General features: G+C 48.4%; 1 protein-coding gene and 1 long non-coding RNA gene across 5 annotated transcripts in view; one reads left to right on the top strand and one right to left on the bottom strand.

The window, feature by feature from the left end:
- Positions 1 to 25,537, bottom strand: part of LOC147996869 (uncharacterized) — a 41,776-nt gene that overhangs the window by 13,235 nt on the left and 3,004 nt on the right. Inside the window, exon 2 of the long non-coding RNA XR_015651821.1 lies at positions 11,205 to 11,430. This is a non-coding gene — a long non-coding RNA (uncharacterized LOC147996869). The remainder of the gene's footprint in view (positions 1 to 11,204; positions 11,431 to 25,537) is intronic.
- Positions 9,222 to 25,537, top strand: part of Slc28a1 (solute carrier family 28 member 1) — a 41,643-nt gene continuing 25,327 nt past the window's right edge. The window contains exons 1-9 of one of the 4 annotated variants that reach the window (XM_087577452.1): positions 9,222 to 9,314; positions 9,467 to 9,655; positions 10,365 to 10,476; positions 11,331 to 11,419; positions 12,567 to 12,658; positions 17,389 to 17,572; positions 20,271 to 20,412; positions 21,640 to 21,753; positions 23,974 to 24,051. In XM_087577452.1, coding sequence (XP_087433578.1) covers positions 10,381 to 10,476; positions 11,331 to 11,419; positions 12,567 to 12,658; positions 17,389 to 17,572; positions 20,271 to 20,412; positions 21,640 to 21,753; positions 23,974 to 24,051 — 795 coding nt within the window. In that variant the 5' untranslated portion in view covers positions 9,222 to 9,314; positions 9,467 to 9,655; positions 10,365 to 10,380. 4 annotated transcript variants of the gene reach the window in all.

Consider the following 25,537-nt stretch of genomic DNA (forward strand, 5'->3'; position numbering starts at 1 on the left):
TATGGCTGGATCCTCAGGCAGTTCAATGTCCAATTTTCTGAGGAACCTCCAGACTGATTTCCAGAATGGTTTTACCAGTCTGCAATCCCACCAACAATGGAGGAGTGTTCCTCTTTCTCCACATCCTCGCCAGCATCTGCTGTCACCTGAGTTTTTGATCTTAGCCATTCTCACTGGTGTGAGGTGAAATCTCAGGGTTGTTTTGATTTGCATTTCCCTTATGACTAAAGATGTTGAACATTTCTTTAGGTGTTTCTCAGCCATTCGGCATTCCTCAGCTGTGAATTCTTTGTTTAGCTCTGAACCCCATTTTTTAATAGGGTTATTTGTTTCCCTGCGGTCTAACTTCTTGAGTTCTTTGTATATTTTGGATATAAGGCCTCTATCTGTTATAGGATTGGTAAAGATCTTTTCCCAATCTGTTGGTTGCCGTTTTGTCCTAACCACAGTGTCCTTTGCCTTACAGAAGCTTTGCAGTTTTATGAGATCCCATTTGTCGATTCTTGATCTTAGAGCATAAGCCATTGGTGTTTTGTTCAGGAAATTTTTTCCAGTGCCCATGTGTTCCAGATGCTTCCCTAGTTTTTCTTCTATTAGTTTGAGTGTGTCTGGTTTGATGTGGAGGTCCCTGATCCACTTGGACTTAAGCTTTGTACAGGGTGATAAGCATGGATCGATCTGCATTCTTCTACATGTTGCCCTCCAGTTGAACCAGCACCATTTGCTGAAAATGCTATCTTTTTTCCATTGGATGGTTTTGGCTCCTTTGTCAAAAATCAAGTGACCATAGGTGTGTGGGTTCATTTCTGGGTCTTCAATTCTATTCCATTGGTCTATCTGTCTGTCTCTGTACCAATACCATGCAGTTTTTATCACTATTGCTCTGTAATACTGCTTGAGTTCAGGGATAGTGATTCCCCCTGAAGTCCTCTTATTGTTGAGGATAGCTTTAACTATCCTGGGTTTTTTGTTATTCCAGATGAATTTGCAAATTGTTCTGTCTAACTCTTTGAAGAATTGGATTGGTATTTTGATGGGGATTGCATTGAATCTGTAGATTGCTTTTGGTAAAATGGCCATTTTTACTATATTAATCCTGCCAATCCATGAGCATGGGAGATCTTTCCATCTTCTGAGGTCTTCTTCAATTTCTTTCCTCAGTGTCTTGAAGTTCTTATTTTACAGATCTTTTACTTGCTTGGTTAAAGTCACACCGAGGTACTTTATATTGTTTGGGTCTATTATGAAGGGTGTCGTTTCCCTAATTTCTTTCTCGGCTTGTTTCTCTTTTGTATAGAGGAAGGCAACTGATTTATTTGAGTTAATTTTATACCCAGCCACTTTGCTGAAGTTGTTTATCAGCTTTAGTAGTTCTCTGGTGGAACTTTTGGGATCACTTAAATATACTATCATGTCGTCTGCAAATAGTGATATTTTGACCTCTTCTTTTCCGATCTGTATCCCCTTGATCTCCTTTTGTTGTCTGATTGCTCTGGCTAGAACTTCAAGAACTATATTGAATAAGTAGGGAGAGAGTGGGCAGCCTTGTCTAGTCCCTGATTTTAGTGGGATTGCTTCAAGTTTCTCTCCATTTAGTTTAATGTTAGCAACTGGTTTGCTGTATATGGCTTTTACTATGTTTAGGTATGGGCCTTGAATACCTATTCTTTCCAGGACTTTTATCATGAAGGGGTGTTGAATTTTGTCAAATGCTTTCTCAGCATCTAATGAAATGATCATGTGGTTCTGTTCTTTCAGTTTGTTTATATGATGGATCACGTTGATGGTTTTCCTTATATTAAACCATCCCTGCATGCCTGGGATGAAGCCTACTTGATCATGGTGGATGATTGTTTTGATGTGCTCTTGAATTCGGTTTGCCAGAATTTTATTGAGTATTTTTGCGTCGATATTCATAAGGGAAATTGGTCTGAAGTTCTCTTTCTTTGTTGGGTCTTTGTGTGGTTTAGGTATAAGAGTAATTGTGGCTTCATAGAAGGAATTCGGTAGGGCTCCATCTGTTTCAATTTTGTGGAATAGTTTGGATAATATTGGTATAAGGTCTTCTATGAAGGTTTGATAGAATTCTGCACTAAACCCGTCTGGACCTGGGCTCTTTTTGGTTGGGAGACCTTTAATGACTGCTTCTATTTCCTTAGGAGTTATGGGGTTGTTTAACTGGTTTATCTGTTCCTGATTTAACTTCGATACCTGGTATCTGTCTAGGAAATTGTCCATTTCCTGAAGATTTTCAAGTTTTGTTGAATATAGGTTTTTATAGTAAGATCTGATGATTTTTTGAATTTCCTCTGAATCTGTAGTTATGTCTCCCTTTTCATTTCTGATTTTGTTAATTTGGACGCACTCTCTGTGTCCTCTCGTTAGTCTGGCTAAGGGTTTATCTATCTTGTTGATTTTCTCAAAGAACCAACTTTTGGTTCTGTTGATTCTTTCTATGGTCCTTTTTGTTTCTACTTGGTTGATTTCAGCTCTGAGTTTGATTATTTCCTGCCTTCTACTCCTCCTGGGTGTATTTGCTTCTTTTTGTTCTAGAGCTTTTAGGTGTGCTGTCAAGCTGCTGACATATGCTCTTTCCTGTTTCTTTCTGCAGGCACTCAGCGCTATGAGTTTTCTTCTTAGCACAGCTTTCATTGTGTCCCATAAGTTTGGGTATGTTGTACCTTCATTTTCATTAAATTCTAAAAAGTTTTTAATTTCTTTCTTTATTTCTTCCTTGACCAGGTTATCATTGAGTAGAGCATTGTTCAATTTCCACGTATATGTGGGCATTCTTCCCTTATTGTTATTGAAGACCAGTTTTAGGCCGTGGTGGTCCGATAGCACGCATGGGATTATTTCTATCTTTCTGTACCTGTTGAGGCCCGTTTTTTGACCAATTATATGGTCAATTTTGGAGAAAGTACCATGAGGAGCTGAGAAGAAGGTATATCCTTTTGCTTTAGGATAGAATGTTCTATAAATATCCGTTAAGTCCATTTGGCTCATGACTTCTCTTAGTCTGTCTACATCTCTGTTTAATTTCTGTTTCCATGATCTGTCCATTGATGAGAGTGGGGTGTTGAAATCTCCCACTATTATTGTGTGAGGTGCAATGTATGTTTTGAGCTTTAGTAAGGTTTCTTTTACATATGTAGGTGCCCTTGTATTTGGGGCATAGATATTTAGGATTGAGACTTCATCTTGGTGGATTTTTCCTTTGATGAATATGAAGTGTCCTTCCTTATCTTTTTTGATGACTTTTAGTTGAAAATTGATTTTATTTGATATTAGAATGGCTACTCCAGCTTTCTTCTTCTGACCATTTGCTTGGAAAATTGTTTTCCAGCCTTTCACTCTGAGGTAATGTCTGTCTTTGTCTCTGAGGTGTGTTTCCTGTAGGCAGCAGAATGCAGGGTCCTCATTGCGTATCCAGTTTGTTAATCTATGTCTTTTTATTGGGGAGTTGAGGCCATTGATATTGAGAGATATTAAGGAATAGTGATTATTGCTTCCCGTTATATTCATATTTGGAAGTGAGGTTATGATTGTGTGCTTTCATTCTCTTTGTTTTGTTGCCAAGATGATTAGTTTCTTGCTTCTAGGGTATAGCTTGCCTCCTTATGTTGGGCTTTACCCTTTATTATCCTTTGTAGTGCTGGATTTGTAGAAAGATATTGTGTAAATTTGGTTTTGTCATGGAATATCTTGGTTTCTCCATCTATGTTAATTGAGAGTTTTGCAGGATACAGTAACCTGGGCTGGCATTTGTGTTCTCTTAGGGTCTGTATGACATCTGTCCAGGATCTTCTGGCCTTCATAGTTTCTGGCGAAAAGTCTGGTGTGATTCTGATAGGTCTCCCTTTATATGTTACTTGACCTTTTTCCCTTACTGCTTTTAATATTCTTTCTTTATTTTGTGCGTTTGGTGTTTTGACAATTATGTGACGGGAGGTGTTTCTTTTCTGGTCCAATCTATTTGGAGTTCTGTAGGCTTCTTGTATGCCTATGGGTATCTCTTTTTTTAGGTTAGGGAAGTTTTCTTCTATGATTTTGTTGAAGATATTTACTGGTCCTTTGAGCTGGGAGTCTTCACTCTCTTCTATACCTATTATCCTTAGGTTTGATCTTCTCATTGAGTCCTGGATTTCCTGTATGTTTTGGACCAGTAGCTTTTTCCGCTTTACATTATCTTTGACAGTTGAGTCAATGATTTCTATGGAATCTTCTGCTCCCGAGATTCTCTCTTCCATCTCTTGAATTCTGTTGGTGAAGCTTGTATCTACAGCTCCTTGTCTTTTCTTTTGATTTTCTATGTCCAGGGTTGTTTCCATGTGTTCTTTCTTGATTGCTTCTATTTCCATTTTTAATTCCTTCAACTGTTTGATTGTGTTTTCCTGGAATTCTTTCAGGGATTTTTGCGATTCCTCTCTGTAGGCTTCTACTTGTTCTCTAAGGGAGTTCTTTATGTCTTTCTTGAAGTCCTCCAGCATCATGATCAAATATGATTTTGAAACTAGGTCTTGCTTTTCTGGTGTGTTTGGATATTCCGTGTTTGCTTTGGTGGGAGAATTGGGCTCCGATGATGCCATGTAGTCTTGGTTTCTGTTGCTTGGGTTCCTGTGCTTGCCTCTTGCCATCAGATTATCTCTAGTGTTACTTTGTTCTGCTATTTCTGACTGTGGCTAGACTGTCCTATAACCTGTGTGTCAGGAGTGCTGTAGACCTGTTTTCCTGTTTTCTTTCAGCCAGTTATGGGGACAGAGTGTTCTGCTTTCGGGCGTGTAGTTTTTTCCTCTCTACAGGTCTTCAGCTGTTCCTGTGGGCCTGTGTCTTGAGTTCACCAGGCAGGTTTCTTGCAGGGGAAAAATTGGTCCTACCTGTGGTTCCAAGGCTCAAGTTTGCTCGTGGGGTACTGCCTAAGTCCTCTCCGCGGCGGCAGCAACCGGGAAGATCTGCGCCGCTCTTTCCGGGAGCCTCCGTGCACCAGGGTTCCAGATGGCGTTTGGTGTTTTCCTCTGGCGCCTGCATGTGCACAGAGTGCAGTCTCTTCTGGTTTCCCAGGCGTGTCCGCCTCTCTGAAGGTTCAGCTCTCCCTCCCACGGGATTTGGGTGCAGAGAACTGTTTATCCGGTCTGTTTCCTTCAGGTTCCGGCAGTGTCTCAGGCGCAGGGGTCCTGCCGCTCCCGGGCCCTCCCCTACGGGAACCCAGAGGCCTTATACAGTTGCCTCTTGGGCCAGGGATGTGGGCAGGGGTGGGCAGTGTTGGTGGTCTCCTCCGCTCTGCAGCCTCAGGAGTGCCCACCTGATCAGGCGGTGGGGTCTCTCTCCCACGGGGTTTGGGAGCAGAGAGCTGCTGCGGTCCGGGATCTGCCGGTGTGGGACTTCCGATAAACACAGGAAGTGCCCGGCCTTAGAGGAATTTTGCCTCTGTGTGTCCTGAGTTCACCAGGCAGGTTTCTTGCAAGGGAAAAGTTGGTCCTACCTGCAGTTCCAAGGCTCAAGTTTGCTCGTGGGGTACTGCCTAAGTCCTCTCCGCTGTGGCAGCAACCGGGAAGATCTGCGCCGCTCTTTCCGGGAGCCTCCGTGCACCAGGGTTCCAGATGGCGTTTGGTGTTTTCCTCTGGCGCCTGCATGTGCACAGAGTGCAGTCTCTTCTGGTTTCCCAGGCGTGTCCGCCTCTCTGAAGGTTCAGCTCTCCCTCCCTCGGGATTTGGGTGCAGAGAACTGTTTATCCGGTCTGTTTCCTTCAGGTTCCGGCAGTGTCTCAGGCGCAGGGGTCCTGCCGCTCCCGGGCCCTCCCCTACGGGAACCCAGAGGCCTTATACAGTTGCCTCTTGGGCCAGGGATGTGGGCAGGGGTGGGCAGTGTTGGTGGTCTCCTCCGCTCTGCAGCCTCAGGAGTGCCCACCTGATCAGGCGGTGGGGTCTCTCTCCCACGGGGTTTGGGAGCAGAGAGCTGCTGCGGTCCGGGATCCGCCGGTGTGGGACTTCCCATGTCTTAATTTGGTTGTTGCCGTTTGGCTTTTTTTTTTCAAGACAGGGTTTCTCTGTGTAACCTTGGCAGTCCTAGAACTCGCTCTGCAGACCAGCTGGCCTAGAACTCAGAGATCTGCCTGCTTCTGCCTCCCGAGTGCTGGGATTTAAAGGTGTCTGCTCCTGGCTCATTTTTTTTTAACATAAAAAGTTTTTTTTTTTTTAAAGCACATTAATCGAGTCTGCAGCACATCAGTCAACTTCTCTCGTAGGAAGCAAGGTGAGGGGCTAAGTAAGATCGTTTCTGTGAGTATAACTAACAAATCCTTCCACAAGTACAACGCTCTCAGCTAATAAGGTAATAGACACCAACATTAACAGCCGCCTCACCTCCTCTCACGCTTGCCAGTGATGGAAGGAAACTGGCGCATTCCAAAGGAAGATGTAGCCTTGGCCCCAAAATCCATGATACCCAGGCGCCCCATCCGGGAACCCGAAGACTGGCTCTCGAGAAGGTTGATCTTGGTTTTCAGAATATCTTGAAAGCAGACTAAAGAGGAAACACCTTAGTTACCTCACTGTGTGGAGAGTATCAAGATAGAGCCAAGCCAGATGAAAAGTAAGACCCGATCAAGAAGCGGCCATTCCAAAGTTCCAGCCAATTAGAGATTGACAAACAGTGACCTCTAGACTGAGTCAAATTCTCCCTGGCTGACGGCCTGAACTCTGCAGGGCGTGGGACCAGGTATCCCTCCTCTAACCAACCCCACACTGTGACTGAGGTCGGTGAGTGGCAGACCAGTTCCTTCCCTTTGGACTGTGGCCATGAGTATGTCAAGTAAGAAGAAGGGCTCTTTGGCTATGTGCAGTGGTGAATTGGTTAATCCGATTTGGCTCCAGGTGGGTTGTGTGTACCTTGCACTGGCCACACACACACACACACACACACACACGCACACGCACACGCACACACACACACCACACACACATACACACACCACACACACATACACACACACCACACACATATACACACACACACACACGCACGCACATGCACACACCACACACACACACACACACTCCAGCTAATTTTGATATGCCTTGACTAGCTCAATGGCTGTGCACTTCTAAACCTCCGTGGCTAGCACACACTCCCCTCTGGTATTCCTGAGTTAACATCTTTTGAAATCTTTATTTCATCTCTGTTAACCCAGACCCAATCGGGGGAGTGGCTCCTAGGGCCACTTTCCCTGGTTCTTACATGGTGCTGGGCCTTTAAGTCTGCTCTCCTTCCCATCATGGCAATTCTGCCTGTTCTTCTGTCCTTGTCCCTTGCCTGCACAAGCAAAAAGTCCCGCCTCCATCTCCCTGCCCAGCCATTGGCTGTAAGGCGATTCTTGATTACTAATTGAAGCCAGCCTGGGGCAGGGACCCTCAGCATCTGGAAGTGGGGCTTGTGGGAGCTGAATTATTACAAAGCATTAGAACCAATTCCCAACAGCTAAGTCTTTTCCTGAAATGGGAGGTGACTCCTAAACTAAGGTGCTACCTCCAAGGAGCAGCACGGGGCTGGGGCTGGGGTTTGGTGCACCAGCAGCTTCTTTGAGGCCGTTTTGATCTCTGGGAGATCACATGTGTAGTCATATGATTTTCTCCAGTGTTCCATGATCCAGCACCCTGCTTTCTCATGCTTATGCCTCCCTCAGAGGCTTGCCAGGGTAAGTGGGACCTCAGAGAACCATTGCCTCAGGAAACAGACAGCAGTGGAGGGGCTAGTGAGGCTTTAAGGCAGAGAGGCAGAAGCAGGACACACACCCAACCTCTGCACCCAACCTCCGGCTCTCTGTCCTTCCCTGCTGTCTGCATCCCAATCCCTCAGTTTACCAAGTCTCTGTGCCTCAGAGGAATCTGACTTCCTCAGAGGGATTTGACTTCCCTCAGTCTCTGTGCCTCTGTGCCTCAGAGGGATTTGACTTCCTGGGCGAGATCCCTGGTGGCCACCCCAACACGGAAGGGAACAGCCTGGGAAGGGCACAGGGCAACTTGGGCAATAAGCAGGATGCCAAGACAGTCCAGGATGGACCTAGGACAGCAAAGGCAACTGAAAGCCTGACAGGGCTGGGCTCCCTGCCAAGCACTTGGTTTAATCCTCAGTTTGTTCCCACTCGCAGCAGTTCACAGATTAGGGAATAACTCAATTTAAGAGTCCAGGGCGAATCTAGATCTTTGGGCTCCCAGCTCAAGGTTCATCCTGTGACATGTGTAACACTAAATCCTTGTTTAGAAGGCCAGAGCCCCTGAAGCTGCAGCAGAAGGTAGACTGTAAAACAGCCTGCTCACTCAGTGTACCTCTGCCTGCTCCTGGCCACCGAGAGGAAAAAAGGGCAGTGTGTGTGTGGTATGCACGAGAGGAGCCTCTGAGGACAGAGGCATCAAAGCAGATAAGATCCTTTCCCTTCATTGAGGCCGAGGGGGGGCTTCTTCAGTATCTGATTGGGCCCCATCCCAGTCTTGCTCAAGGTAAACATTTATTCTATGATCAAGGGGACCCAGTGGCCTGTCAGTGGGTACTGTATCTCTAGATACAGTGTATGCATGTGTATGTGTGTGTGTACTGAAAACCCTGAAATTGTATGATTTCCTATAGGAAAACGAATAATAGAAATGGTATATAGCTAAGGGGAGACGGGAAAGATTACTGTGCTCTGTACATTTCTATAACACCTTCATGTTTCATTCTGCACGACGGAAGGCCTGGTGTGGAGACGCACACTTGTCGTCACAGTACTTGAGGCGCAGAGGCCGGAGGATTGACTGGATAGCCATCTTCAGCTTTGCAGCAGGTTCAAAGCCAGGCTGGGTTAGATGAGATGCTGTTCTCCCAACCCCAATAGAAAAAGATGCTTTCTAGGGAGCAGGGTTACCACTGTGCCTGGTCTCTTCTTCCCCCTTTCCCAAAACAGCCAGCGTAAGCCTCTCTGTGAAGAGTAACTTTTGTATCATACAAGATCACTAAGTATTAAATCGTGTGCATCATACTTATTAAATCCTGTCAGCTAAGTTTAAGTTTGAGGACTGAGGATGAAAGGGTTGTCCCTCAACTTTGCAGTGTAACTCGGGTGTCACTTTAGGAAGAAAGGAGAGAAGGAAACGGTGTGATTTTAGCTTGTTTTTGAGACTGTGTGATGCTTAGCCCTGAGCCACCCCCATGTTTGTGACAGAGACAGCATTTTCTGTATCTTCTAGTTCTGGAAAATGAGTTGCTGATGCTGTGAGAAAAGGACACTGAGCTGCAACATGAAGATGAGTTTCCAGGATGCTGACAGAAAGAGGAGGAGGGTAAGAATAACCAAGGTGGCTTCCTAGAGGAGGCTGCCTGGAGCAAGGCCAGGAAGAGGTTGGTTTGGGAAAGGGTGGCAGACAGAGGGCAGGACCACAGAGGACCTGGTTTGAGTGAGTCAGGTTACCCCATCACATTTTTTCTGGAACAGGGCTGGGGTCCCCGCCCTCACGATGGCCCAGAGCTCTGGGGAAGCCCAACCTACTTCAGTTTTGGACTCTGCCCAGGAATTTCCACAGAAGTGAACAGGCCAAAGCCCAAGCAGGTTGGACCCAGCCCTCCCTACAGTAACCTGCGCTTCAGTCAGTCCGTCCTGACGCTGCCTTCTCACTGCAGATAAGTGAGTAGTACAGGACCCTCTCCCCTCTCTATGCAGCCCTGTGTCTGTGAGTGCCCAGGGAGCAGGCATTTACCAGGTCTGGTGGCTGCGTGTTCCACACGTCCTCATGAGGGTATGTGTCTGGGAAGGTCTGCTTAGCCAGCTGCTCTTTGGATAGAGTAGGAAATGCCTAAGGTGTGGGCAAAAGAGGCACCACAGTGAGGAAACGGGAGTCTGGGCTCTGTTTTACAGGTGAGCTGACATCTAAACGCAGCTTCACTGAGAAAGACGAATTTTGGGTTTTGAATGGAACAGCCTAGGGTAGCACTGACTTCAGATATGTTTGGACCCAGGGACTGGAGCCAAGTTTTCAAGATGGATGACATGAATGCTCCCCCTACCCCCGCAATAATTTTCACCTGTTGTAGGAAGTAAAGAATACTGGGACCTCTTTTCTGAGCAGTGCCCACACGGGGCACCTATACAATTCCCTCTTTCCCTTCCTGGTGACTGATGACTAAGGGACAGCTTACTGTTGGACCTTACAAAGACTTGCCTATTCCAAGATCAGAAGTGAGGGTAGAAAGGGTCTCTCCCTCTCCCTCCTCTTTCCTCTCCTCCCTCCCCCTCCCCCTCTCCCTCTCCCTCTCTTTCTCTTTCTCTCTGGTTCCTCTTCTCTCACCTGGCCCTCTCTTCTGCTTTGGACATCCATGACTCCTTTGTCTTTCAGCTGAAGAGCCAAGCACATGGCAGACAACACACAGAGGCAAAGAGAGTCCATTTCCCTCACGCCTATGGCCCACGGCCTGGAGAACATGGGGGCAGAATTCCTGGAAAGCATGGTCTGTCTCCTTCCCCTAGAGCACCTCAGTTGACTGGCAACTGGGGTGGGGGGCAGGGCTCAGCTTGACTGGCAGCTCATGGTGGGAGGGCCCCTCAGTTTTACTGGCATCTCATGGAGGTGGGGGTGGGGTGGGAGGGGGCTCAGCTTGACTGGCATCTCAGAGGGGAGGGGAGGTCTGTGTGTTTGCCTCACTCTGTCTCCTCAGCTCTGCTTGCATAGCGCCTCCCCAGCACAAAGCAGCCTCCCTTATTTCACCCCTTAAACGTGTCCTCAGTCCCCATTGTGTGCTGTACCCACTGTGTGCTGTCAGCAAAGGTCCCAGGAGGGAAGAACATCTATCTGGTCTACAAGATGAGAGGAGAAGCAGATGGTGGGGTGGGGTGTCTGAGGAAGACTCAGCTTTCAAAGAACTTGTCTTGGCTCCTCAAAGGCCCAGCTGAGAACTGTAAAGCATAGCATACTTCTCCTTCTCTCCCTTCCCCAGCAAGGCTCCCTCTCTTTCACTAAATGCACCCCCAGCTTCCCCAGATAACTACTTGGATAGAGAGGGAAGAGGTGCCCTGAGTCATGAGGTGGGGAAGGCCTGCCTAGGACCTTCCTTAGGGGTTTCCTTCTGGTCTCCAGGAAGCCACAGTGGAATTCTGGGGCAGGATGTGTCTGTACATGGTACATACTCAATGCATGCATTGAAGACTCTAATTAAGTATGCAGAAGTCCAGTCTTTACCTCAGTCTTCTCATGAGGTGTCCGTATGTGCGTGGGGCTGCCAGGGTCTTTCCTCTCTCCATGCTCCTCAGGCATAGCGGTCTCTTGGTGGGAAGGCTGGCCCTGACTGCTCCCTGTTGGCTTTAGGAGGAAGGCCGACTCCCTCACAGTCACTCAAGCCTGCCGGAGGGTGAAGGTGGCCTGAACAAAGCAGAGCGGAAGGCCTTCTCCCGATGGTAGGTGATCTCTGTGAGGGTAGAGGAAGAGAAGATGGAAGTCGGACTCAGGGAAGACAAGGGGCCAGTGAGCTTAGCAGGCCTTGGGGCAAGCCAGGCCAGGTGATTGAAACCAGCCAGGATGTAATCCCATTGCATACACAGGGCTTCTCAGGCCCCAATTGGCTAGGCCTCCCCACCTCCCTCGTGTGCCTACTGCCCCATTCAGTTGTTGAGCCACTTTGGGAATTCTGAGGTCCAGTTTGTGACACTCCTGGACCCAGCCAGACTTCCCACTTTTTTTTTCCCCCCGGAGCTAGGGACTGAACCCAGGGCCTTGCGCTTGCTAGGCAAGAGCTCTACCACTGAGCTAAATCCCCAACCCCCAGACTTCCCACTTTACACAGAGGTGAAGGGACCAGCCCACAGGGTCTGGTGTGAGCCTTGAGGGTCCTGGCTAGCCAAATTCTGCTCTGTCCCCTCCAAGGACAGGGTGTGGTGGTGGTGGTGGTGGTGGGACCTCTAACTGCTTGAGGGGACTTGAGAAGATGTATCTCCCCACCCCCCAAGGGGAGCCCCTGTAGCAGTAACAGAGGATTGAACTTCGTGAGCAGTGTGCAGCTATCAGTTGCTTGGCCGACGGAACTTCGAGATTTGGGTAGCAAACAAGTGACAAATAAGGGACAGACAAGTGACCCTGGACACCGGAGGCAGTGGGAACGGTCAACTGCATACTTTTACATGTCCTTTCAGGCACTGAGGACTCAGATAATAAATGTTCCTATCCAAGGGGAACAATACCGAGTTGAGACCCTCTTGGTCTTGCTCAGTGGTCAGGTCAAAGCAAGGAGGAGGTTGGTCAGTCCGGAATCTGTCTTTCTGAATGGCCATAACCTCTACCTATGATTCAGTTCCTTCCCTCACCCAAGATCAGAGGTGGCGCTGTTCAGGGGCCTCAAGCTTCAACATCTTCAACATGTAAGAACCACGGCCTGTGTCTTCACACTGCAGTTCTTTTCAGCCGTGTAAGGTAGCAAGAGCAGCCCTGACTTATTCCATTACCACACTGAGAATATAGCTGAGTAGCTTCCACCTGCAGGTTTTGGGGCTCCCCATTGGGGTGGAAGTTGGGGTAGATACTTATGAACCCTGGCGGTCCTCTCCTCAGGAGGAGTCTGCAGCCGACTGTGCAAGCGAGAAGCTTCTGCAGGGAGCACCGGCAGCTGTTTGGATGGATCTGCAAAGGCCTGCTCTCTACTGGTAAGCATGGCTCATCTTGGCTCATTCCCCATTCGGGAGGCAGTCACTGCCCCTCTAGTACCCGTATCATGAAGCAGGCTCATTCGCTCACCCAGTCAACCAAGTAAGTCTGTTCAGCACCAACTCAGCCAGCTCAAGATAGGAGCTCAGGTTTGTCAAGCCAAACTCGATCCCATTCCCAAGTCTTTCCCCCGGAGTAAGGGAAATATGCTCACACGAAACAAGCCTCCTGGGAGGGAAGATGGTAACTTTCAGAGTTCATGGTGTTGGGCCACCTGGATAGGGGGGAGGGCAATGAGGGTTGAGACCATTCCATACCCCAGCCCTCAAAGCACAAAGGTCAGGGAGCAAAGGTGAAGACAAGTAGGGTGTGGGCTTTGATAGTCTAGTGTAGCTGGGGCTAGGTTCCTGAAGGGTGCCCAGCCTGAGTCTCCTGAGTCTGGAGGACTCTGAAAGGCCTGGTAATCAGGAGTGAGGGAGGCAGTTGATAAATTCAGGAACTTGGATTTGACTCAGAAGTCCAGAGATATGCATGGAAGGATTTAAACTGAGAAGCGTCTATATTGGCATCACACTGCGAGATCAAACATGGCTGCAGGAGAGACAGAGAAGACAGTGAGGCCCCAGTGTGTGTGAGGATCAAGTAAAGGACGCACTGGCTGCTCTGAGAATGGAGGGAGCGATCAGTGCTTGCTGACCCTGGGAAGTGACCGAGTGCACAGGATGGAAGAGGTCTCAGGTTAAGGCTGGTCCAGCTTCCTGCTTGGATGATGGAGAAACAATGGTGCTTTCTACAGAGCACAGACGAAGGAGATGGTCTCCACCAGGAGGGAGAGATGGGAACCATTTGCTAAGCCATGAGCAGATGAAGTTGTTTCCAAAGGATATCTGCAGAATGAATTGAGAAACGAGTCAGGGACAGAAAGTCTTGGACCAGCTACATGTAAAGAACTTGCAAGGCCAATGACTTCAGGAAGGGAAGGGTAGGGACGGGAAGGGAAGGGAAAGGAAGGGAAGGGAAGGAAAGGGAAGGGAAGGGAAGGGAAGGGAAGGGAAGGGAAGGGAAGGGAAGGGAAGGGAAGGGAAGGGATAAGGACTGAGCAGTGTCCATTGATTTAGGGGCAGGAATGTCCCTTATCTAATGCTCAGAAAGCAGAGACAGGCTGATCTCTGAGTTCTAAGCCAGCTAGAGCTACTTAGTGGGGCCCTGAACTTAAAAAAGAAAAAGAAAAGGAAAAGGAAATGGACAGCCAGGCCTACAAAGAGAAACCCTGTCTCAAAAAAAAAAAACAAAATCCCGAAGAAGAGGAAGGGGGTGGGAGAGGAGGAGAAGGAGGAAGAGAAAGAATGGTTGTTTGTTTTTAAGAGTCTTACTTTGTAGCTTAGGCTGGCCTAAAGTTCACTGTATAGCACAGGTTAGCCTCAAACTCATGGCAGTCCACCTGCCTTAGCCTCCTAAGTGCTGAGATTTAGGCATGAGCTGCCAATCCCTGTTGAGAGATTTTTATTCATTTGTTTTTTTATGAGAACAAGAAGGGACTCCTAGGGGTCAGTGTGTGACAGAGGCTGAAGATGCCAGGTGCTCTTTTTTAAAAAAAATAAAATAAAATAATATATATATGATTTATTTATTTATTTATAAGTACATTGTAGCTGTCTTCAGACACACCAGAAGAGGGCATCAGATCCCCTTACAGATGGTTGTGAGTCACCATGTGGTTGCTGGGATTTGAACTCAGGACCTCTGGATCAGTCAGTGTTCTTAACCACTGAGCCATCTCTCCAGCCTGCCAGGTGCTCTCAATGGGAGACAGTGAACATGTCTTTGAACTGAGGGTACTTTTCAGAAAGAAGATGAAGAAATGGCCCACTGGTGCCTGGAAGAGCAGAAGGAAAGACTAGCCTCATCTAGATAGTGAATTGGAGGCCAGCCTGGGTTACATTAGACCTTGTACCCAAAACCAGCTTGGTCAGGGAGATGATGATTCAGTGACTAAAATTGTTTGTCACATAAACTGATGACTTGAGTTCTGTCTGCAACCCCCAGGTAGGTGTGGAAGGAAGGCACAGGCTCCTAAAAGTTGTCCTCTGGGCTTTGCACCTGCATGCCACCCTCACGATAAATTACAATTTTCTTTTTAAAGGACTGGGGTTGTAGCTCAGCTGGTAGAGTTCTCGCCTAGTGTGCACAGAGCTCTGTGCTCACTCCCAGCACTGCACAAAACTGGGAATCATGGCATGTCCTGTATCCCAGCCCTCGGGAGATGGAGGAGGCTAGATCAGAATTCAAGGTCGTCATCAGCTACATGGTGAATTTTTTGCGCTTATGGTGTGAGATTTTGGGTTTGTTGATGTTGTTCAGTTGGTTTTATGGTTATAATTCAAGGTTTTCTTGGCTGTGGGAGGGAGAGAAGAAGGGAGGGAGAAAGGGAGGGAAGGAAGAGAGAAGGAGGGAAGGAGACCTTACTGCTGGAAGGGGTAAAGAAAGTCCTGCTCTGCGGGAGCTCCTAGTGAGAGAAAGGGAACTTTATTTCTTCAACTTGACACAAGCTTCAATTTCGTCATCCCTTGAGTGACGGGAACCTGATTTCTGTCACTATGGACTATCCCTTCAGAACCCTTTCTCCAGCAGGTCGTAACCACTGTCCCTCAGTATCTACTGACCTGTCTACTTCTGCAACTGTCCTAGCTTCTCTCTGGGCAGCTGACTCTGATGTCCCTTTTCTCCACTGGCCCTGGGCCCCCACGTCTCCCCACACCCCTATGTGGGAACGGGGTCTCTTCCAGAGCTTCTGTGCTTGCTGTGGGTGTGCAGAGCTCAGGAGTTTTCCAACCTACAGGCCGCACACAACGTTCCTCTCTGAAGGCCTGTGCCCTGTTGGAACTCCTCTCAGGAAGGAAGGCCTGGGTTCCTCAGCTTGCCCTGCCACAAAAGCCCTGGGTTAGACCTGTTCGTGAGGGTCAAGCTTCAATTTTCCCCAGCTCCAGGAAGATTGTTGTTCTAAGTAATATGCTAATGAGTGGCAGGTGAGGTGAGATCATATTTCTATGAACTGCTTCCCCATTGTTCTTTGGTTGGCTAAGCCCTTTCCACTCTCTGAGGCCCTGGATTCTGAAACTCAAAAGCCAGGGAGAAGCATCTTCCCTCGCTGCTGCCATGCTCCTTTTGTGAGGCAAAAGCTCATACTGGCTCAGGGAACTCTAGGAAGAAAAACTGTCATTGTCGAGGGTGGGAGATGGCTCCATCAGTGAAGGGCTTAACACACAAGCACAGGTCTCCAATACCCATGTAAGAATTCTGTCATGAGTCTGATTGTCATTTTGGGTAGGAGCTGTATTAACAGTGTTGTGGGGTATCCATCAGCGAAGACTACTCCGACCCAGGTTCAAGCCAATACAAAAGTTTTGCTAGCTAGCTGGGGTCTACGCTGAGCATTTCGGGATCCCGGTATAGACCTGGGCTTTTCTCGGGGTGAGTGGTTCAGCACAAAAATTTTGTTCTGAACTGACATACTTCAGTTAACAAGAACAGTTAGCCAACAGCAGAGCTACAGAAGCTAAAAGGCAAGGCTAGTCCACTTAGAGGCTTCCCCAGAACTGCAGACTTTGATGGGTTAGGCCTGTTTTCATTTTGGCAAGTGCTGCTGTCTGCGCGGAGTTTTCAGCCTGGATGGTGCTCCATCATGGAGTCATGTTAAAGCCTAGGGGCCTGCTCAGGTCTGGAGCCCACTTACAGTAGAGTTCTCAACTCCATGGGCAGGCAGCATGGGAGGGACTGTATGAGTTCCCATCCAGGAGAGAGAGTCAAGTTCCCCTTCTTAGATGTTTCAGAGAGAGAGGAGGACAGTCATGTGCCATATAGTTAATGAGTAGTTCACAGCATGTGCTTGTAGTCAGGTTGCCTGGGCAGCAGTCCTCCTCAGTGACTGTGGGGTCACAGCAGTGGGTCTTATCAAGTTCCCTGAGTCCAGTAACCTGAGCTTGCTGAACTCCTAGAGGTGAGGATTACAGACCCACAGACATAGTAGGGCGCCTGCCATCTCTTTTATAGCAGCAGCGAGAGTAGAGAGAAAAAGAGTCTGTCGTAGTGTGGCCTGACCCAAACCTAGTAATGCTGTGCACACGCATGTGCCCACAGATACATAAACATACAACACACACACATATACATACACATACACACATACACACATACACACACACATACACACACATACACACACGCATACACGCACACACACATACACACACATACACACACACGCACACACACACACACACACACACACACATATACACACACTGGGGCATCATTGACTGACAGATAGGATAGAGGACAACCTGGAGTCATACAGAGTCATTGACTTACCCAGCCCCGTCCTCTGTAGATTTAGCATGGCTCTGCCAGGTGCTCAGTGAATGCTGTTAAATTATTTCGTTTCTCAGTCTCTGCCACCGCTTTATAATGTGCAGAGGTCTTTTTTACCCTTTTGTCAGGAACTCAGGCAGGCTGGGCAAGCCTCAAGCACTGAGCGGCATCCTCAGCCCCCTTATGCCCTTCTGACCCAGTAGGGACAGGTGCTCACTTCTAGGTTAGGAAAGCAAGGCTGCGAGGAACTGAGTTTCCTACCCTTAACACTCTGGGTGGATGAGGGGAGCCAGGGGACTGGGCTGCAGGGTTTAAGAACAATATGTTCTCCTGCCAAGCCTGCTGACCACTCCTCCTGCAGCATGTCTTGGCTTCTTGATGGTCGCCTGCCTCCTGGACCTCCAGAGGGCCCTAGCACTGTTGATCATCACCTGTGTGGTTCTCGTCTTTCTGGCCTATGATCTGCTAAAGAGGCTTCTGGGGTCCAAGCTGAGGAGGTGTGTGAAGTTTCAAGGCCATTCTTGCCTGAGCCTCTGGCTGAAAAGGTGAGTACACCCTTAGCCTCAGAATGGGCTCTGCCCTGCTTGTCCTCTGGGGCCCTGGGCAGAGGTGCTGGGTGGTTTCAAAAGCACTGGTCAGCTCTGTTTCATCGTTTTTTTTTTTTTTTGTTTTTTGTTTTTGTTTTGTTTTGTTTGTTTGTTTGTTTGTTTTTGTTTTGTTTTGTTTTGTTAGTTTCTTTGTTTTGATTGTTGCAATGGGTAACTGAGGGCTAAAGCCAGACTTGTGAGAGTTTCCTATATTCAGAGAGTCTGGCCACCAAGCACACAGGCCTTTCCTAGATGTCTTATTAGGCAGACCCCCTGGGGCCAGCTTAAATCCCAGCTACAGAGACCACGGATACCTAGGGACACCCCTGGAGCCCAGCTCAACAGGCTAGGTTGGGCCGAGTGCCAACACTTTAAATTAGCCCCCAGGGCATTCTGATGTAATTAGCCATGGTTCTGATGGTTCTGAAAAATAGTTTTGTGTTTGATCCCTAGAGGCCATGGTGGAAGGCAAAAACAGACTCCCAGAAGTTTTTCTTTGACCTCCACACACATGTGTATACACACACACACACACACACACACACACACACACACACACCACAACCAGTAATAAAAATTTTTTTAGTAAACCATTCTTTTAATAGTCCTAGAGTATAAGAAATGGCTTGGTGGTTAACAAAACTACCACTCTTGCAGAGGACTCTTGTTTAGTTCCAAGCACCCACAATGGATGGGTTACAGCTGCCTATAATTCCAGAAAATTCTCAGGCCTCAGTGGGCACCTGCACTTACATACCCACTCTCCCACATACATACATAACTAAAAATATAATAAATCTTAAAAAAAAATGGCTCTGGAAACCATAAACCACAGAGATACCATAGAGAGGAAAGGAAGGCTAGAGTGTCAGACCCCTGCCATTCTTTTCTGTTGCTATAACTGAGCACCACAGACAGAACAACTTATAAAGAACAGAGTTTTGCTTTGGCCCGTGATTCTGGAGTCTGAGAAGTCCAAGAGCTCTGGTTGGCATCTGGCCTTACACTTCAGCTCATGGTAGCAGAAGGGCAAGCAAGGACCCATGGAAGGAATAAAATAGAAGAGGCCACTTGATTTATACTACCTGCCTGCTATCCACAGCAGCTAATCCAGACTCACGTGGAGCGAGCATTCCATTCCCTAGGGTCCCCTATGATTAACCTGTTTCTTCAAGGGAGAAACAAGAGATAATCTAATTATCTTTTAAAGGCCTCTCCTTAAAGTCCTCTTAAAGTGACAGTTAAATTTCACCATGAAAAATCTGACATGGTGGTGAGCACCTATAATCCCAGTGCTTTGGAGATAGAAACAGGAGCTTGAAGCCAGCTCGGGCAACATGAGACTCTATCTCAAAACAACAACGTGGGAAAAAAACCACACCTAAGCCATAGCATACCCACCCTTGACCCAACTCCCTGATTGTCACACACACAACATGGCTTCCCATACAAATTGTTCAGAGTCTCTACCTGGCCAGACATCAACAGGAGAGTTCAGAGTCCAAAGTCTCACCTGATGGCCAGGGCAAACTCCTCTTAGCTATGAGTCTATACACGAAAACAAGTGCTCACTTCTAAAACAAAGCAGATGGGTAGGACACAGTCCAAAAGGGTGAGAGAGATAAGAAGATGGACCCAAGCAGGTGCGAAGTTCAAGAACACAAGACTATTAATTTAAAAAATACTATTATTACTATTAGTGTGTGTGTGTGTGTGTGTGTGTGTGTGTGTGTACCTGGTAGATGGAGTGGGTGTGAATGTCAGAAGACAACTTTTGGGAGTCTGTTCCCTCTTTTCACCATAGGGGGTTGAATTCAGATCGTCAGATTTACCTGCTGAGCCATCTTGCCAGCTCAAGACCTTGAATCTTCAGACTCCAGAATCATTTTTCACTCCAGGTGCTATGTCTTGGGCACCCTAGACAACTCAGCCTTGTGGCTTTGCTGGGCTCAGTCTACAGACATGTTCCCATGGGTTGGAATTGTACACTGATGCCTGTGGCTTTCCTAGGCCAATGTTGCCCAATCCCCATAGATCTACTGTTATGGGGTCTCCAGGGTAGTCTTAGTTCTGCTATATACTTCTACACCCACATTCCCAAGGCTGTTCCCAACATCCTTTGCAGTCTCTTGGAGGAAGCCAGCCCCACAGTTCTTGCATCCTGTGTCTCTGCAGAAGCAGCCCCAGGGAGATAGCAGGGATTCAGCCAAGGGTTATTACCTGTGCCTTCTACAGCGGTGGCATATTGAACTAGAAATGAGGCTAAGAGAGAAATTCCAGAGAGCTGAGGATTTCTCTGGCACACACAGCTGAGCTCTGGTTGGGTAAATACCTCTGAGAAAACTATACCAAAGAACCACCCAAAAGAATGGGAGGGAATTGGGCTTGGTGCATCCAACACTCAGAGTAAAGAACCTATAACCCACAGGGCATTGGGTAGAATCCCTGGACTACTAAGTATGTGTGTGTGTGTGTGTATGTGTGTGTGTGTGTGTGTGTGTGTGTCTGTATGCATGTGTGTGTCTATGTGCATGTGTGTATGTGTATGTGTGTGTGTGTGTGTGTGTGTGTGTGTATGTGAGAGAGAGACAGACAGAGACAGAGACAGAGATGTTAAGGTTTATGACTTTGCATCTCTCTTCTTTCTCTCCTATAGAGGTCTAGCCCTTGCTGCTGGTGTGGGCCTGATCTTGTGGCTATCTCTGGACACCGCCCAGCGGCCTGAACAGCTGGTGTCCTTTGCAGGGATCTGTGTGTTCCTTGTCCTTCTCTTTGCTGGCTCAAAGCATCACCGTGCGGTGAGTGTTCAGCTGGCTACCCAGGCTGGAAGCCAGTGGATGCTCCCTGTGGGCTGGGGCGGGAGTAAGATGTATGCTCCTGCTGGGAGATGTATGTTCAGCTGGAGAAGAGCAACACGCACTGGGCTAAGTTCCCTGTGCAGCTGTTGAGGGACATTTCGAGACTGGAGACCTAAGTGGGAAGTTATCTGTTAAGAAGAAGCCTTTGAATTCTCCAGAGGACAGGGGCTTTCTCGGGAGGACTGCTGATATATCTCCAAACTCACAGGCTGCTGGAGTTATTTATGTCCTTGGTGATATGTTCCTTAGCTTAGGTCCCTGGGCTCAGGAACCACCTTACCCCAGAAAAGAGAACCGGAGATTCTGGTTCCATTAGGGGAGCCAAGGGTATCCTGAAATCATTAGCTTAAAATAGTGGTTCTTAAGGTCCGCTTCCCTAACCAGGGCTCACAATATCTCCTTGGAACATACTGGAAACACTAACTCTTGGGCATGACTCCTCACATATGGAGTTAGAAATTCTGGACCGAGGCTGGCCCAGCAAGCTTCCAGGTAACTGATATATACAATGTCCTGCCCACCAGGGAAGGCCCTGCTGTATTGGATGGATGGGCTCCTCTCATTGTCTCCATGGCAACCATAGAGCAACCATGCCCCAGGATCAGGACCCTGGTGTGCTTCTGAGCATGGTTGCATGGGTGTCTACACTCGAGATGCTGTCCTGTGAGGGAGAGGAGGTCAAGGATTCATTCTGTGCTGCTTGAGAAATGCAGCCTTAGGGCCTGGGCTCTTCTGTCACACAGGTCATCAAGAAACCTGAAATCTGGGTTGCTGAGACTCAGAGAGGACAGACAGACAGTAAGGGTCCAGACAGACAGATATTGTATACTGAGCTAGAGAGGAGCTGGACTGGGCAACCTCTGCTTATATCCTAAGGCCATGGTCTGAGAACCGAATGCCATGTCATGCTGGAGACCAGGCAGGCTGCATGCCAGCCCGCAGAATACTGTACTGTTCACTGCTTCACCTGCCAAGAGCCTGGCCTAGTCTGAATTCCGTGTAACTGTCGGCAGCAGGCCTAGTGCTAGGCTAGACCGAGACTGCTACAGGCAGGACAAAGCTCATTGTGTCCTTCCTGCGCCCCACTCCCCCATTCCATACCTTGCAGTGGACCTGTGGATCCCCCCAAGCTGCTAAACTCACTAGGACCTTTCTGTTGGCTGGCAGGTGTCATGGCGAGCTGTGTCCTGGGGCCTTGGGCTGCAGTTTGTGCTTGGGCTCTTCGTCATCAGAACAGAACCAGGGTTCATTGCATTCCAGTGGCTAGGGGATCAGATCCAGGTGTGTATGTTGGGCCCTGCTTCTGGGGAATTGGGGAGAGGCCACTTGATTCAGGGAAGGTAGACGTGGAGGTCACAGAGATGGTTTGGGGCCAGAGAGACTAGGGCCCCATATCTGGGGTGAGAATAGGGGCCTGGCCAGGGGCTTGCTGGGGCCACAAGCCCATGGAACACTCCCACCTCCACCCCTACTCCCATCACTCTTGTCCTTTCAGAGGCTGGGTCTGGTGATGGAGTGGGTTCCTAGATGGTGAGGTTCTTAGGTATGCAGATGCCAGGTCATGTGACCTGCTGTGCTTTCCAGTGGCTTGGGATGTAAATGAGTTTAAATTGCTAACAACAGAAACCTCCAAAAATTATCCACTTGGCATGTGAATTTAGAAACATTTATTGAAGTCATACTTGAGTCTGTTTCTTCCTTCTCTTTTTCAGCTGCTTATTTTTCAGACAGGCTCTTTATGGGGTTGTGAGGTCCCCTGTCCACTCCGCCACAGGGCTCAGCCCCTTGGGGAGCCAGGACTAGGGAAATTTGACCATGCTTACTCTGGGTAGGTGTTGAGCTGTAGGGAAGTCACGGGATATGGCTCCAGGGATGGGGAAGTGCAGTCTGAGGTCCTGAGGACACAGCTGGAACTGGCTCCAGGGTGCCCTGGGCCTGCAAGGAGGCTGGGGCCATCTGGTTCTCAGGCTCTTGGGCATCCAGGTACCACTGGGAACCATGGAAGGGCTGAGAATGGAGTGGGGCCCCTTGGGCTGGATCTAGCCCAAAGGGGAAAAGAGTGGGGCTCCAGCTGGTCCTGCGGGGATAGTCCTTGGCTTGACCGTGGCAGGCTGACCTTGGTTTGGCTTGGCTGCTGTGGCTGGGAGCTCAGGGAGGCCTTCTACAGGAGATTAGGGCGGCTCTGTAGGCAAAGGCCTTCTTCATGGCTCCCCATGGCAGATCCTGAAGAAAAGAGGCAGTCCATGGTTTTAAGGCATTTATTGTCATGGCAGAAAGTGGATGTGTAAAACCATACTCCACTTCTCAGGGTGGGCCTGAGATTAAATACCTTTTGCAGGGAGGAGTGTCTGGGAAGGGGTGTTCATTGGCTAAGCCCCCAGGCCTTTAGGCACCTTATTATAATGGAGATCTGTCTTGAGCCTACATGACCTGTGGTCACTTCCTCTAACCTGTGGAGGGGCCTAGGGCATTGCCCTTATGTGACTGATGACCACAAATCTATGGAGGGCTGCAGTTAGTGACAGGCCTGGTTCCCCGGGAGTCATGCGGAACACCTACTGTCCCTTCAGGGTCACCAGGCTGTCTAGTCTTAGCTCAAACAGGAACCAGGCTGCCTTTCACGGTCCCAAGGCTCTCATTATGTATCCATTGCTGGTCTGGATCTCATTATGTAGACCAGGTTGGCCTCAAATTCACAAAGATCTGCCTGCCTCTGCCTTCCAAGCACTGGGATTAAAAGCACGTGCTGTCGTGCCTGGCTTACGTCATCTTGTTTTTATCATTCTGTGTCATTCCACTCAAAAACTCTGGGAGTCGGCCTGGCTTAGATTGGGTGCACATGTGCATGCTCATATATGTTTTCATGGCGTGTATGTATCTCATGTATACATGTACATAAAGGTCAGAAGATAATCTTAGGCATTCTTCATCAAGCATCGTCCACTTTCTTTTCATCGTCTCTCACTGGCCTAGAGCTTGCCGAGTTGGATGGCTGACCAGAGATCCTGGGGGATCCACCTGTGTCACCTCCCCAGCACTGGGGTTATAAGCACCTGCCACCACACCAGGCTTTTTTTTTTTTTAAAGCTATAGATTTTGCCTTGAACACCTGGCAATCCCCCTGTCTCAGTCTCCCAACTGAGATTACAGGCATGAGCTGCTACTCCTAGCTCTTTAAGTTATACGTCTGGTTTTTGTTTGCTTGTTTTGTTGTTGTTGTTTTGTTTTGTTTTTTGATAGTATCTGGTGTAGTTCAGGTTAGCACAAACTCACTATGATAAAGATACCATTTTGACTTTTTGTCTCGTTAACTTCATGCACACAGGTTGGAGGGTGCACACAGGGACCATGTTTCTGAGGTACCTCTTGAGACAGGAAGACCTGCAGCCTTGGCATCCTTCTCCCGCCGGTGCTGGGCTGAAGCTCTTACTCACCCCAGCCTGGGTTTCTGGCCATGGCTCCCATCCTCTTCCCTAGCCCCTGTATCTGTGTTCCCTCCAGGTCTTCCTGAGTTACACCGAGGCAGGCTCCAGCTTCGTCTTCGGAGAGGCTCTGGTGAAGGATGTCTTTGCCTTTCAGGTCAGTTGCTCCAGCAAGGCTTGGCACTTGCTGCTCAGGTCCCAGCTGTGGGAGCCGGCTGAGCGGGGAGGAGGTGAGCTCAGGTGTGAGGGCGCCTGTGGGCACTGACTCCTCCCTAGGATGCTAATGAAGTCACAGCTTGGGGCCAGGAAAGACCCAGCAGCCTGTTTGTTGGATGGTGTTTGGTAAAATGTGGGGAAATTCGCTGTTTCTGAATTATTTTTCTTATGGATGAGTCACCATGTGACACAGCTGCTAGAAGACTGAGAGCAAGAAGTGACGGGAGTAAGGGGTGCTGAGAGACAGCCCCTGAGGAGGCCTTAGCTCCTAACTGCAGCAGAGACACTGGATCCATAAATACCGTTTCCTATCAGGCTCCCTCTTTACACAGTCAACCTCCATAGACTCTAACTCTGGTGCGTCTTTCCTCTTTCCTCTCCTCTTTCTTCTCCCTCTCTCCCTCTTCTTGCTCAACACTACATCAACAGTCATGTAAATATAGGAGACATTAAGGGTAAAGCCGCCGTTCTGTTTGAAAGACTCCGTAGAGCCCAGCCAGAGTTTAAAACAGAGCCGTTTATCTGGAGATGCTGCTGATGTGTCCCACCGCCCCCTGCCTCTTTGGCTGTTCTGGATGGAGCTATGATTATTTTTCTTCTCCCTCCGGTAACCTGGTCAAGCCTCTGAAATACCGTGGTAGGTAAGGACTTTAGTACTTTAGTTCCCCCTTTAGTGTAGCCAGCTTTGCGGCCTGTTTAGAGACCCGGAAGCGCACTCCAGACCTAACTGCATTTCTGAAAGCCAGGCAGAGAGAGTGGCAGCCTGACTTCAGTGTTTTGCCTCTGGTGCCAAAGTAACAAGGAGATGAATCATGGTTCCGGTCTAGACCACTAAAGCCTGGGGGTGCTGCACAGGCAATGTTGGTAGGTTCTGGAGTTTCTTTAATTCTTTTTTTTTTTTCTTTTTTTTCCCGGAGCTGGGGCCTTACACTTCCTAGGTAAGCGCTCTACCACTGAGCTAAATCCCCAGCCCTGAGTTTCTTTAATTCTTACTCTGGTCACTGTCCCCAGAGCCTTTCAACTCAGCTGGGGATAATGGACCCAGGGGGCTTCCAGCTTCTGTCATAGACTTCTGGGCTCCCTTAGAGTCAAGTGAAGTCCAGCCCATGCTTCTGGCATGAACTCTGACCTCTTACCAGTTTTTCTTAGAGCTCAGTGCCAATTGTGGCAGCGACCCCTTGAAGATCTGGCCTGTCCAAAGTTTTCGTTTTTTAGTTTCTGTGCCCCTACATTAGAGCCCTTTTCTTAGGCAGCAAGAGGCTCTGGGTCTCAGATCATTTGTTTTCCTTCTGGCTTATAAGAGGTTATATTCTTTGGGACAGTTGAGAATGGCAGAAACTCACTTGCACCTAGTGCAGGGAGGAGGGGACTTCTTGGCTCATACACTAGAGGTCAGGTGGAGCCGGCAAAGGCCAGAAACAGGCCCC

Source organism: Rattus norvegicus, chromosome 1 (genome assembly GCF_021556685.1).
Source record: "Rattus norvegicus strain SHRSP/BbbUtx chromosome 1, alternate assembly SHRSP_T2T, whole genome shotgun sequence".
Taxonomy (NCBI): domain Eukaryota; kingdom Metazoa; phylum Chordata; class Mammalia; order Rodentia; family Muridae; genus Rattus; species Rattus norvegicus.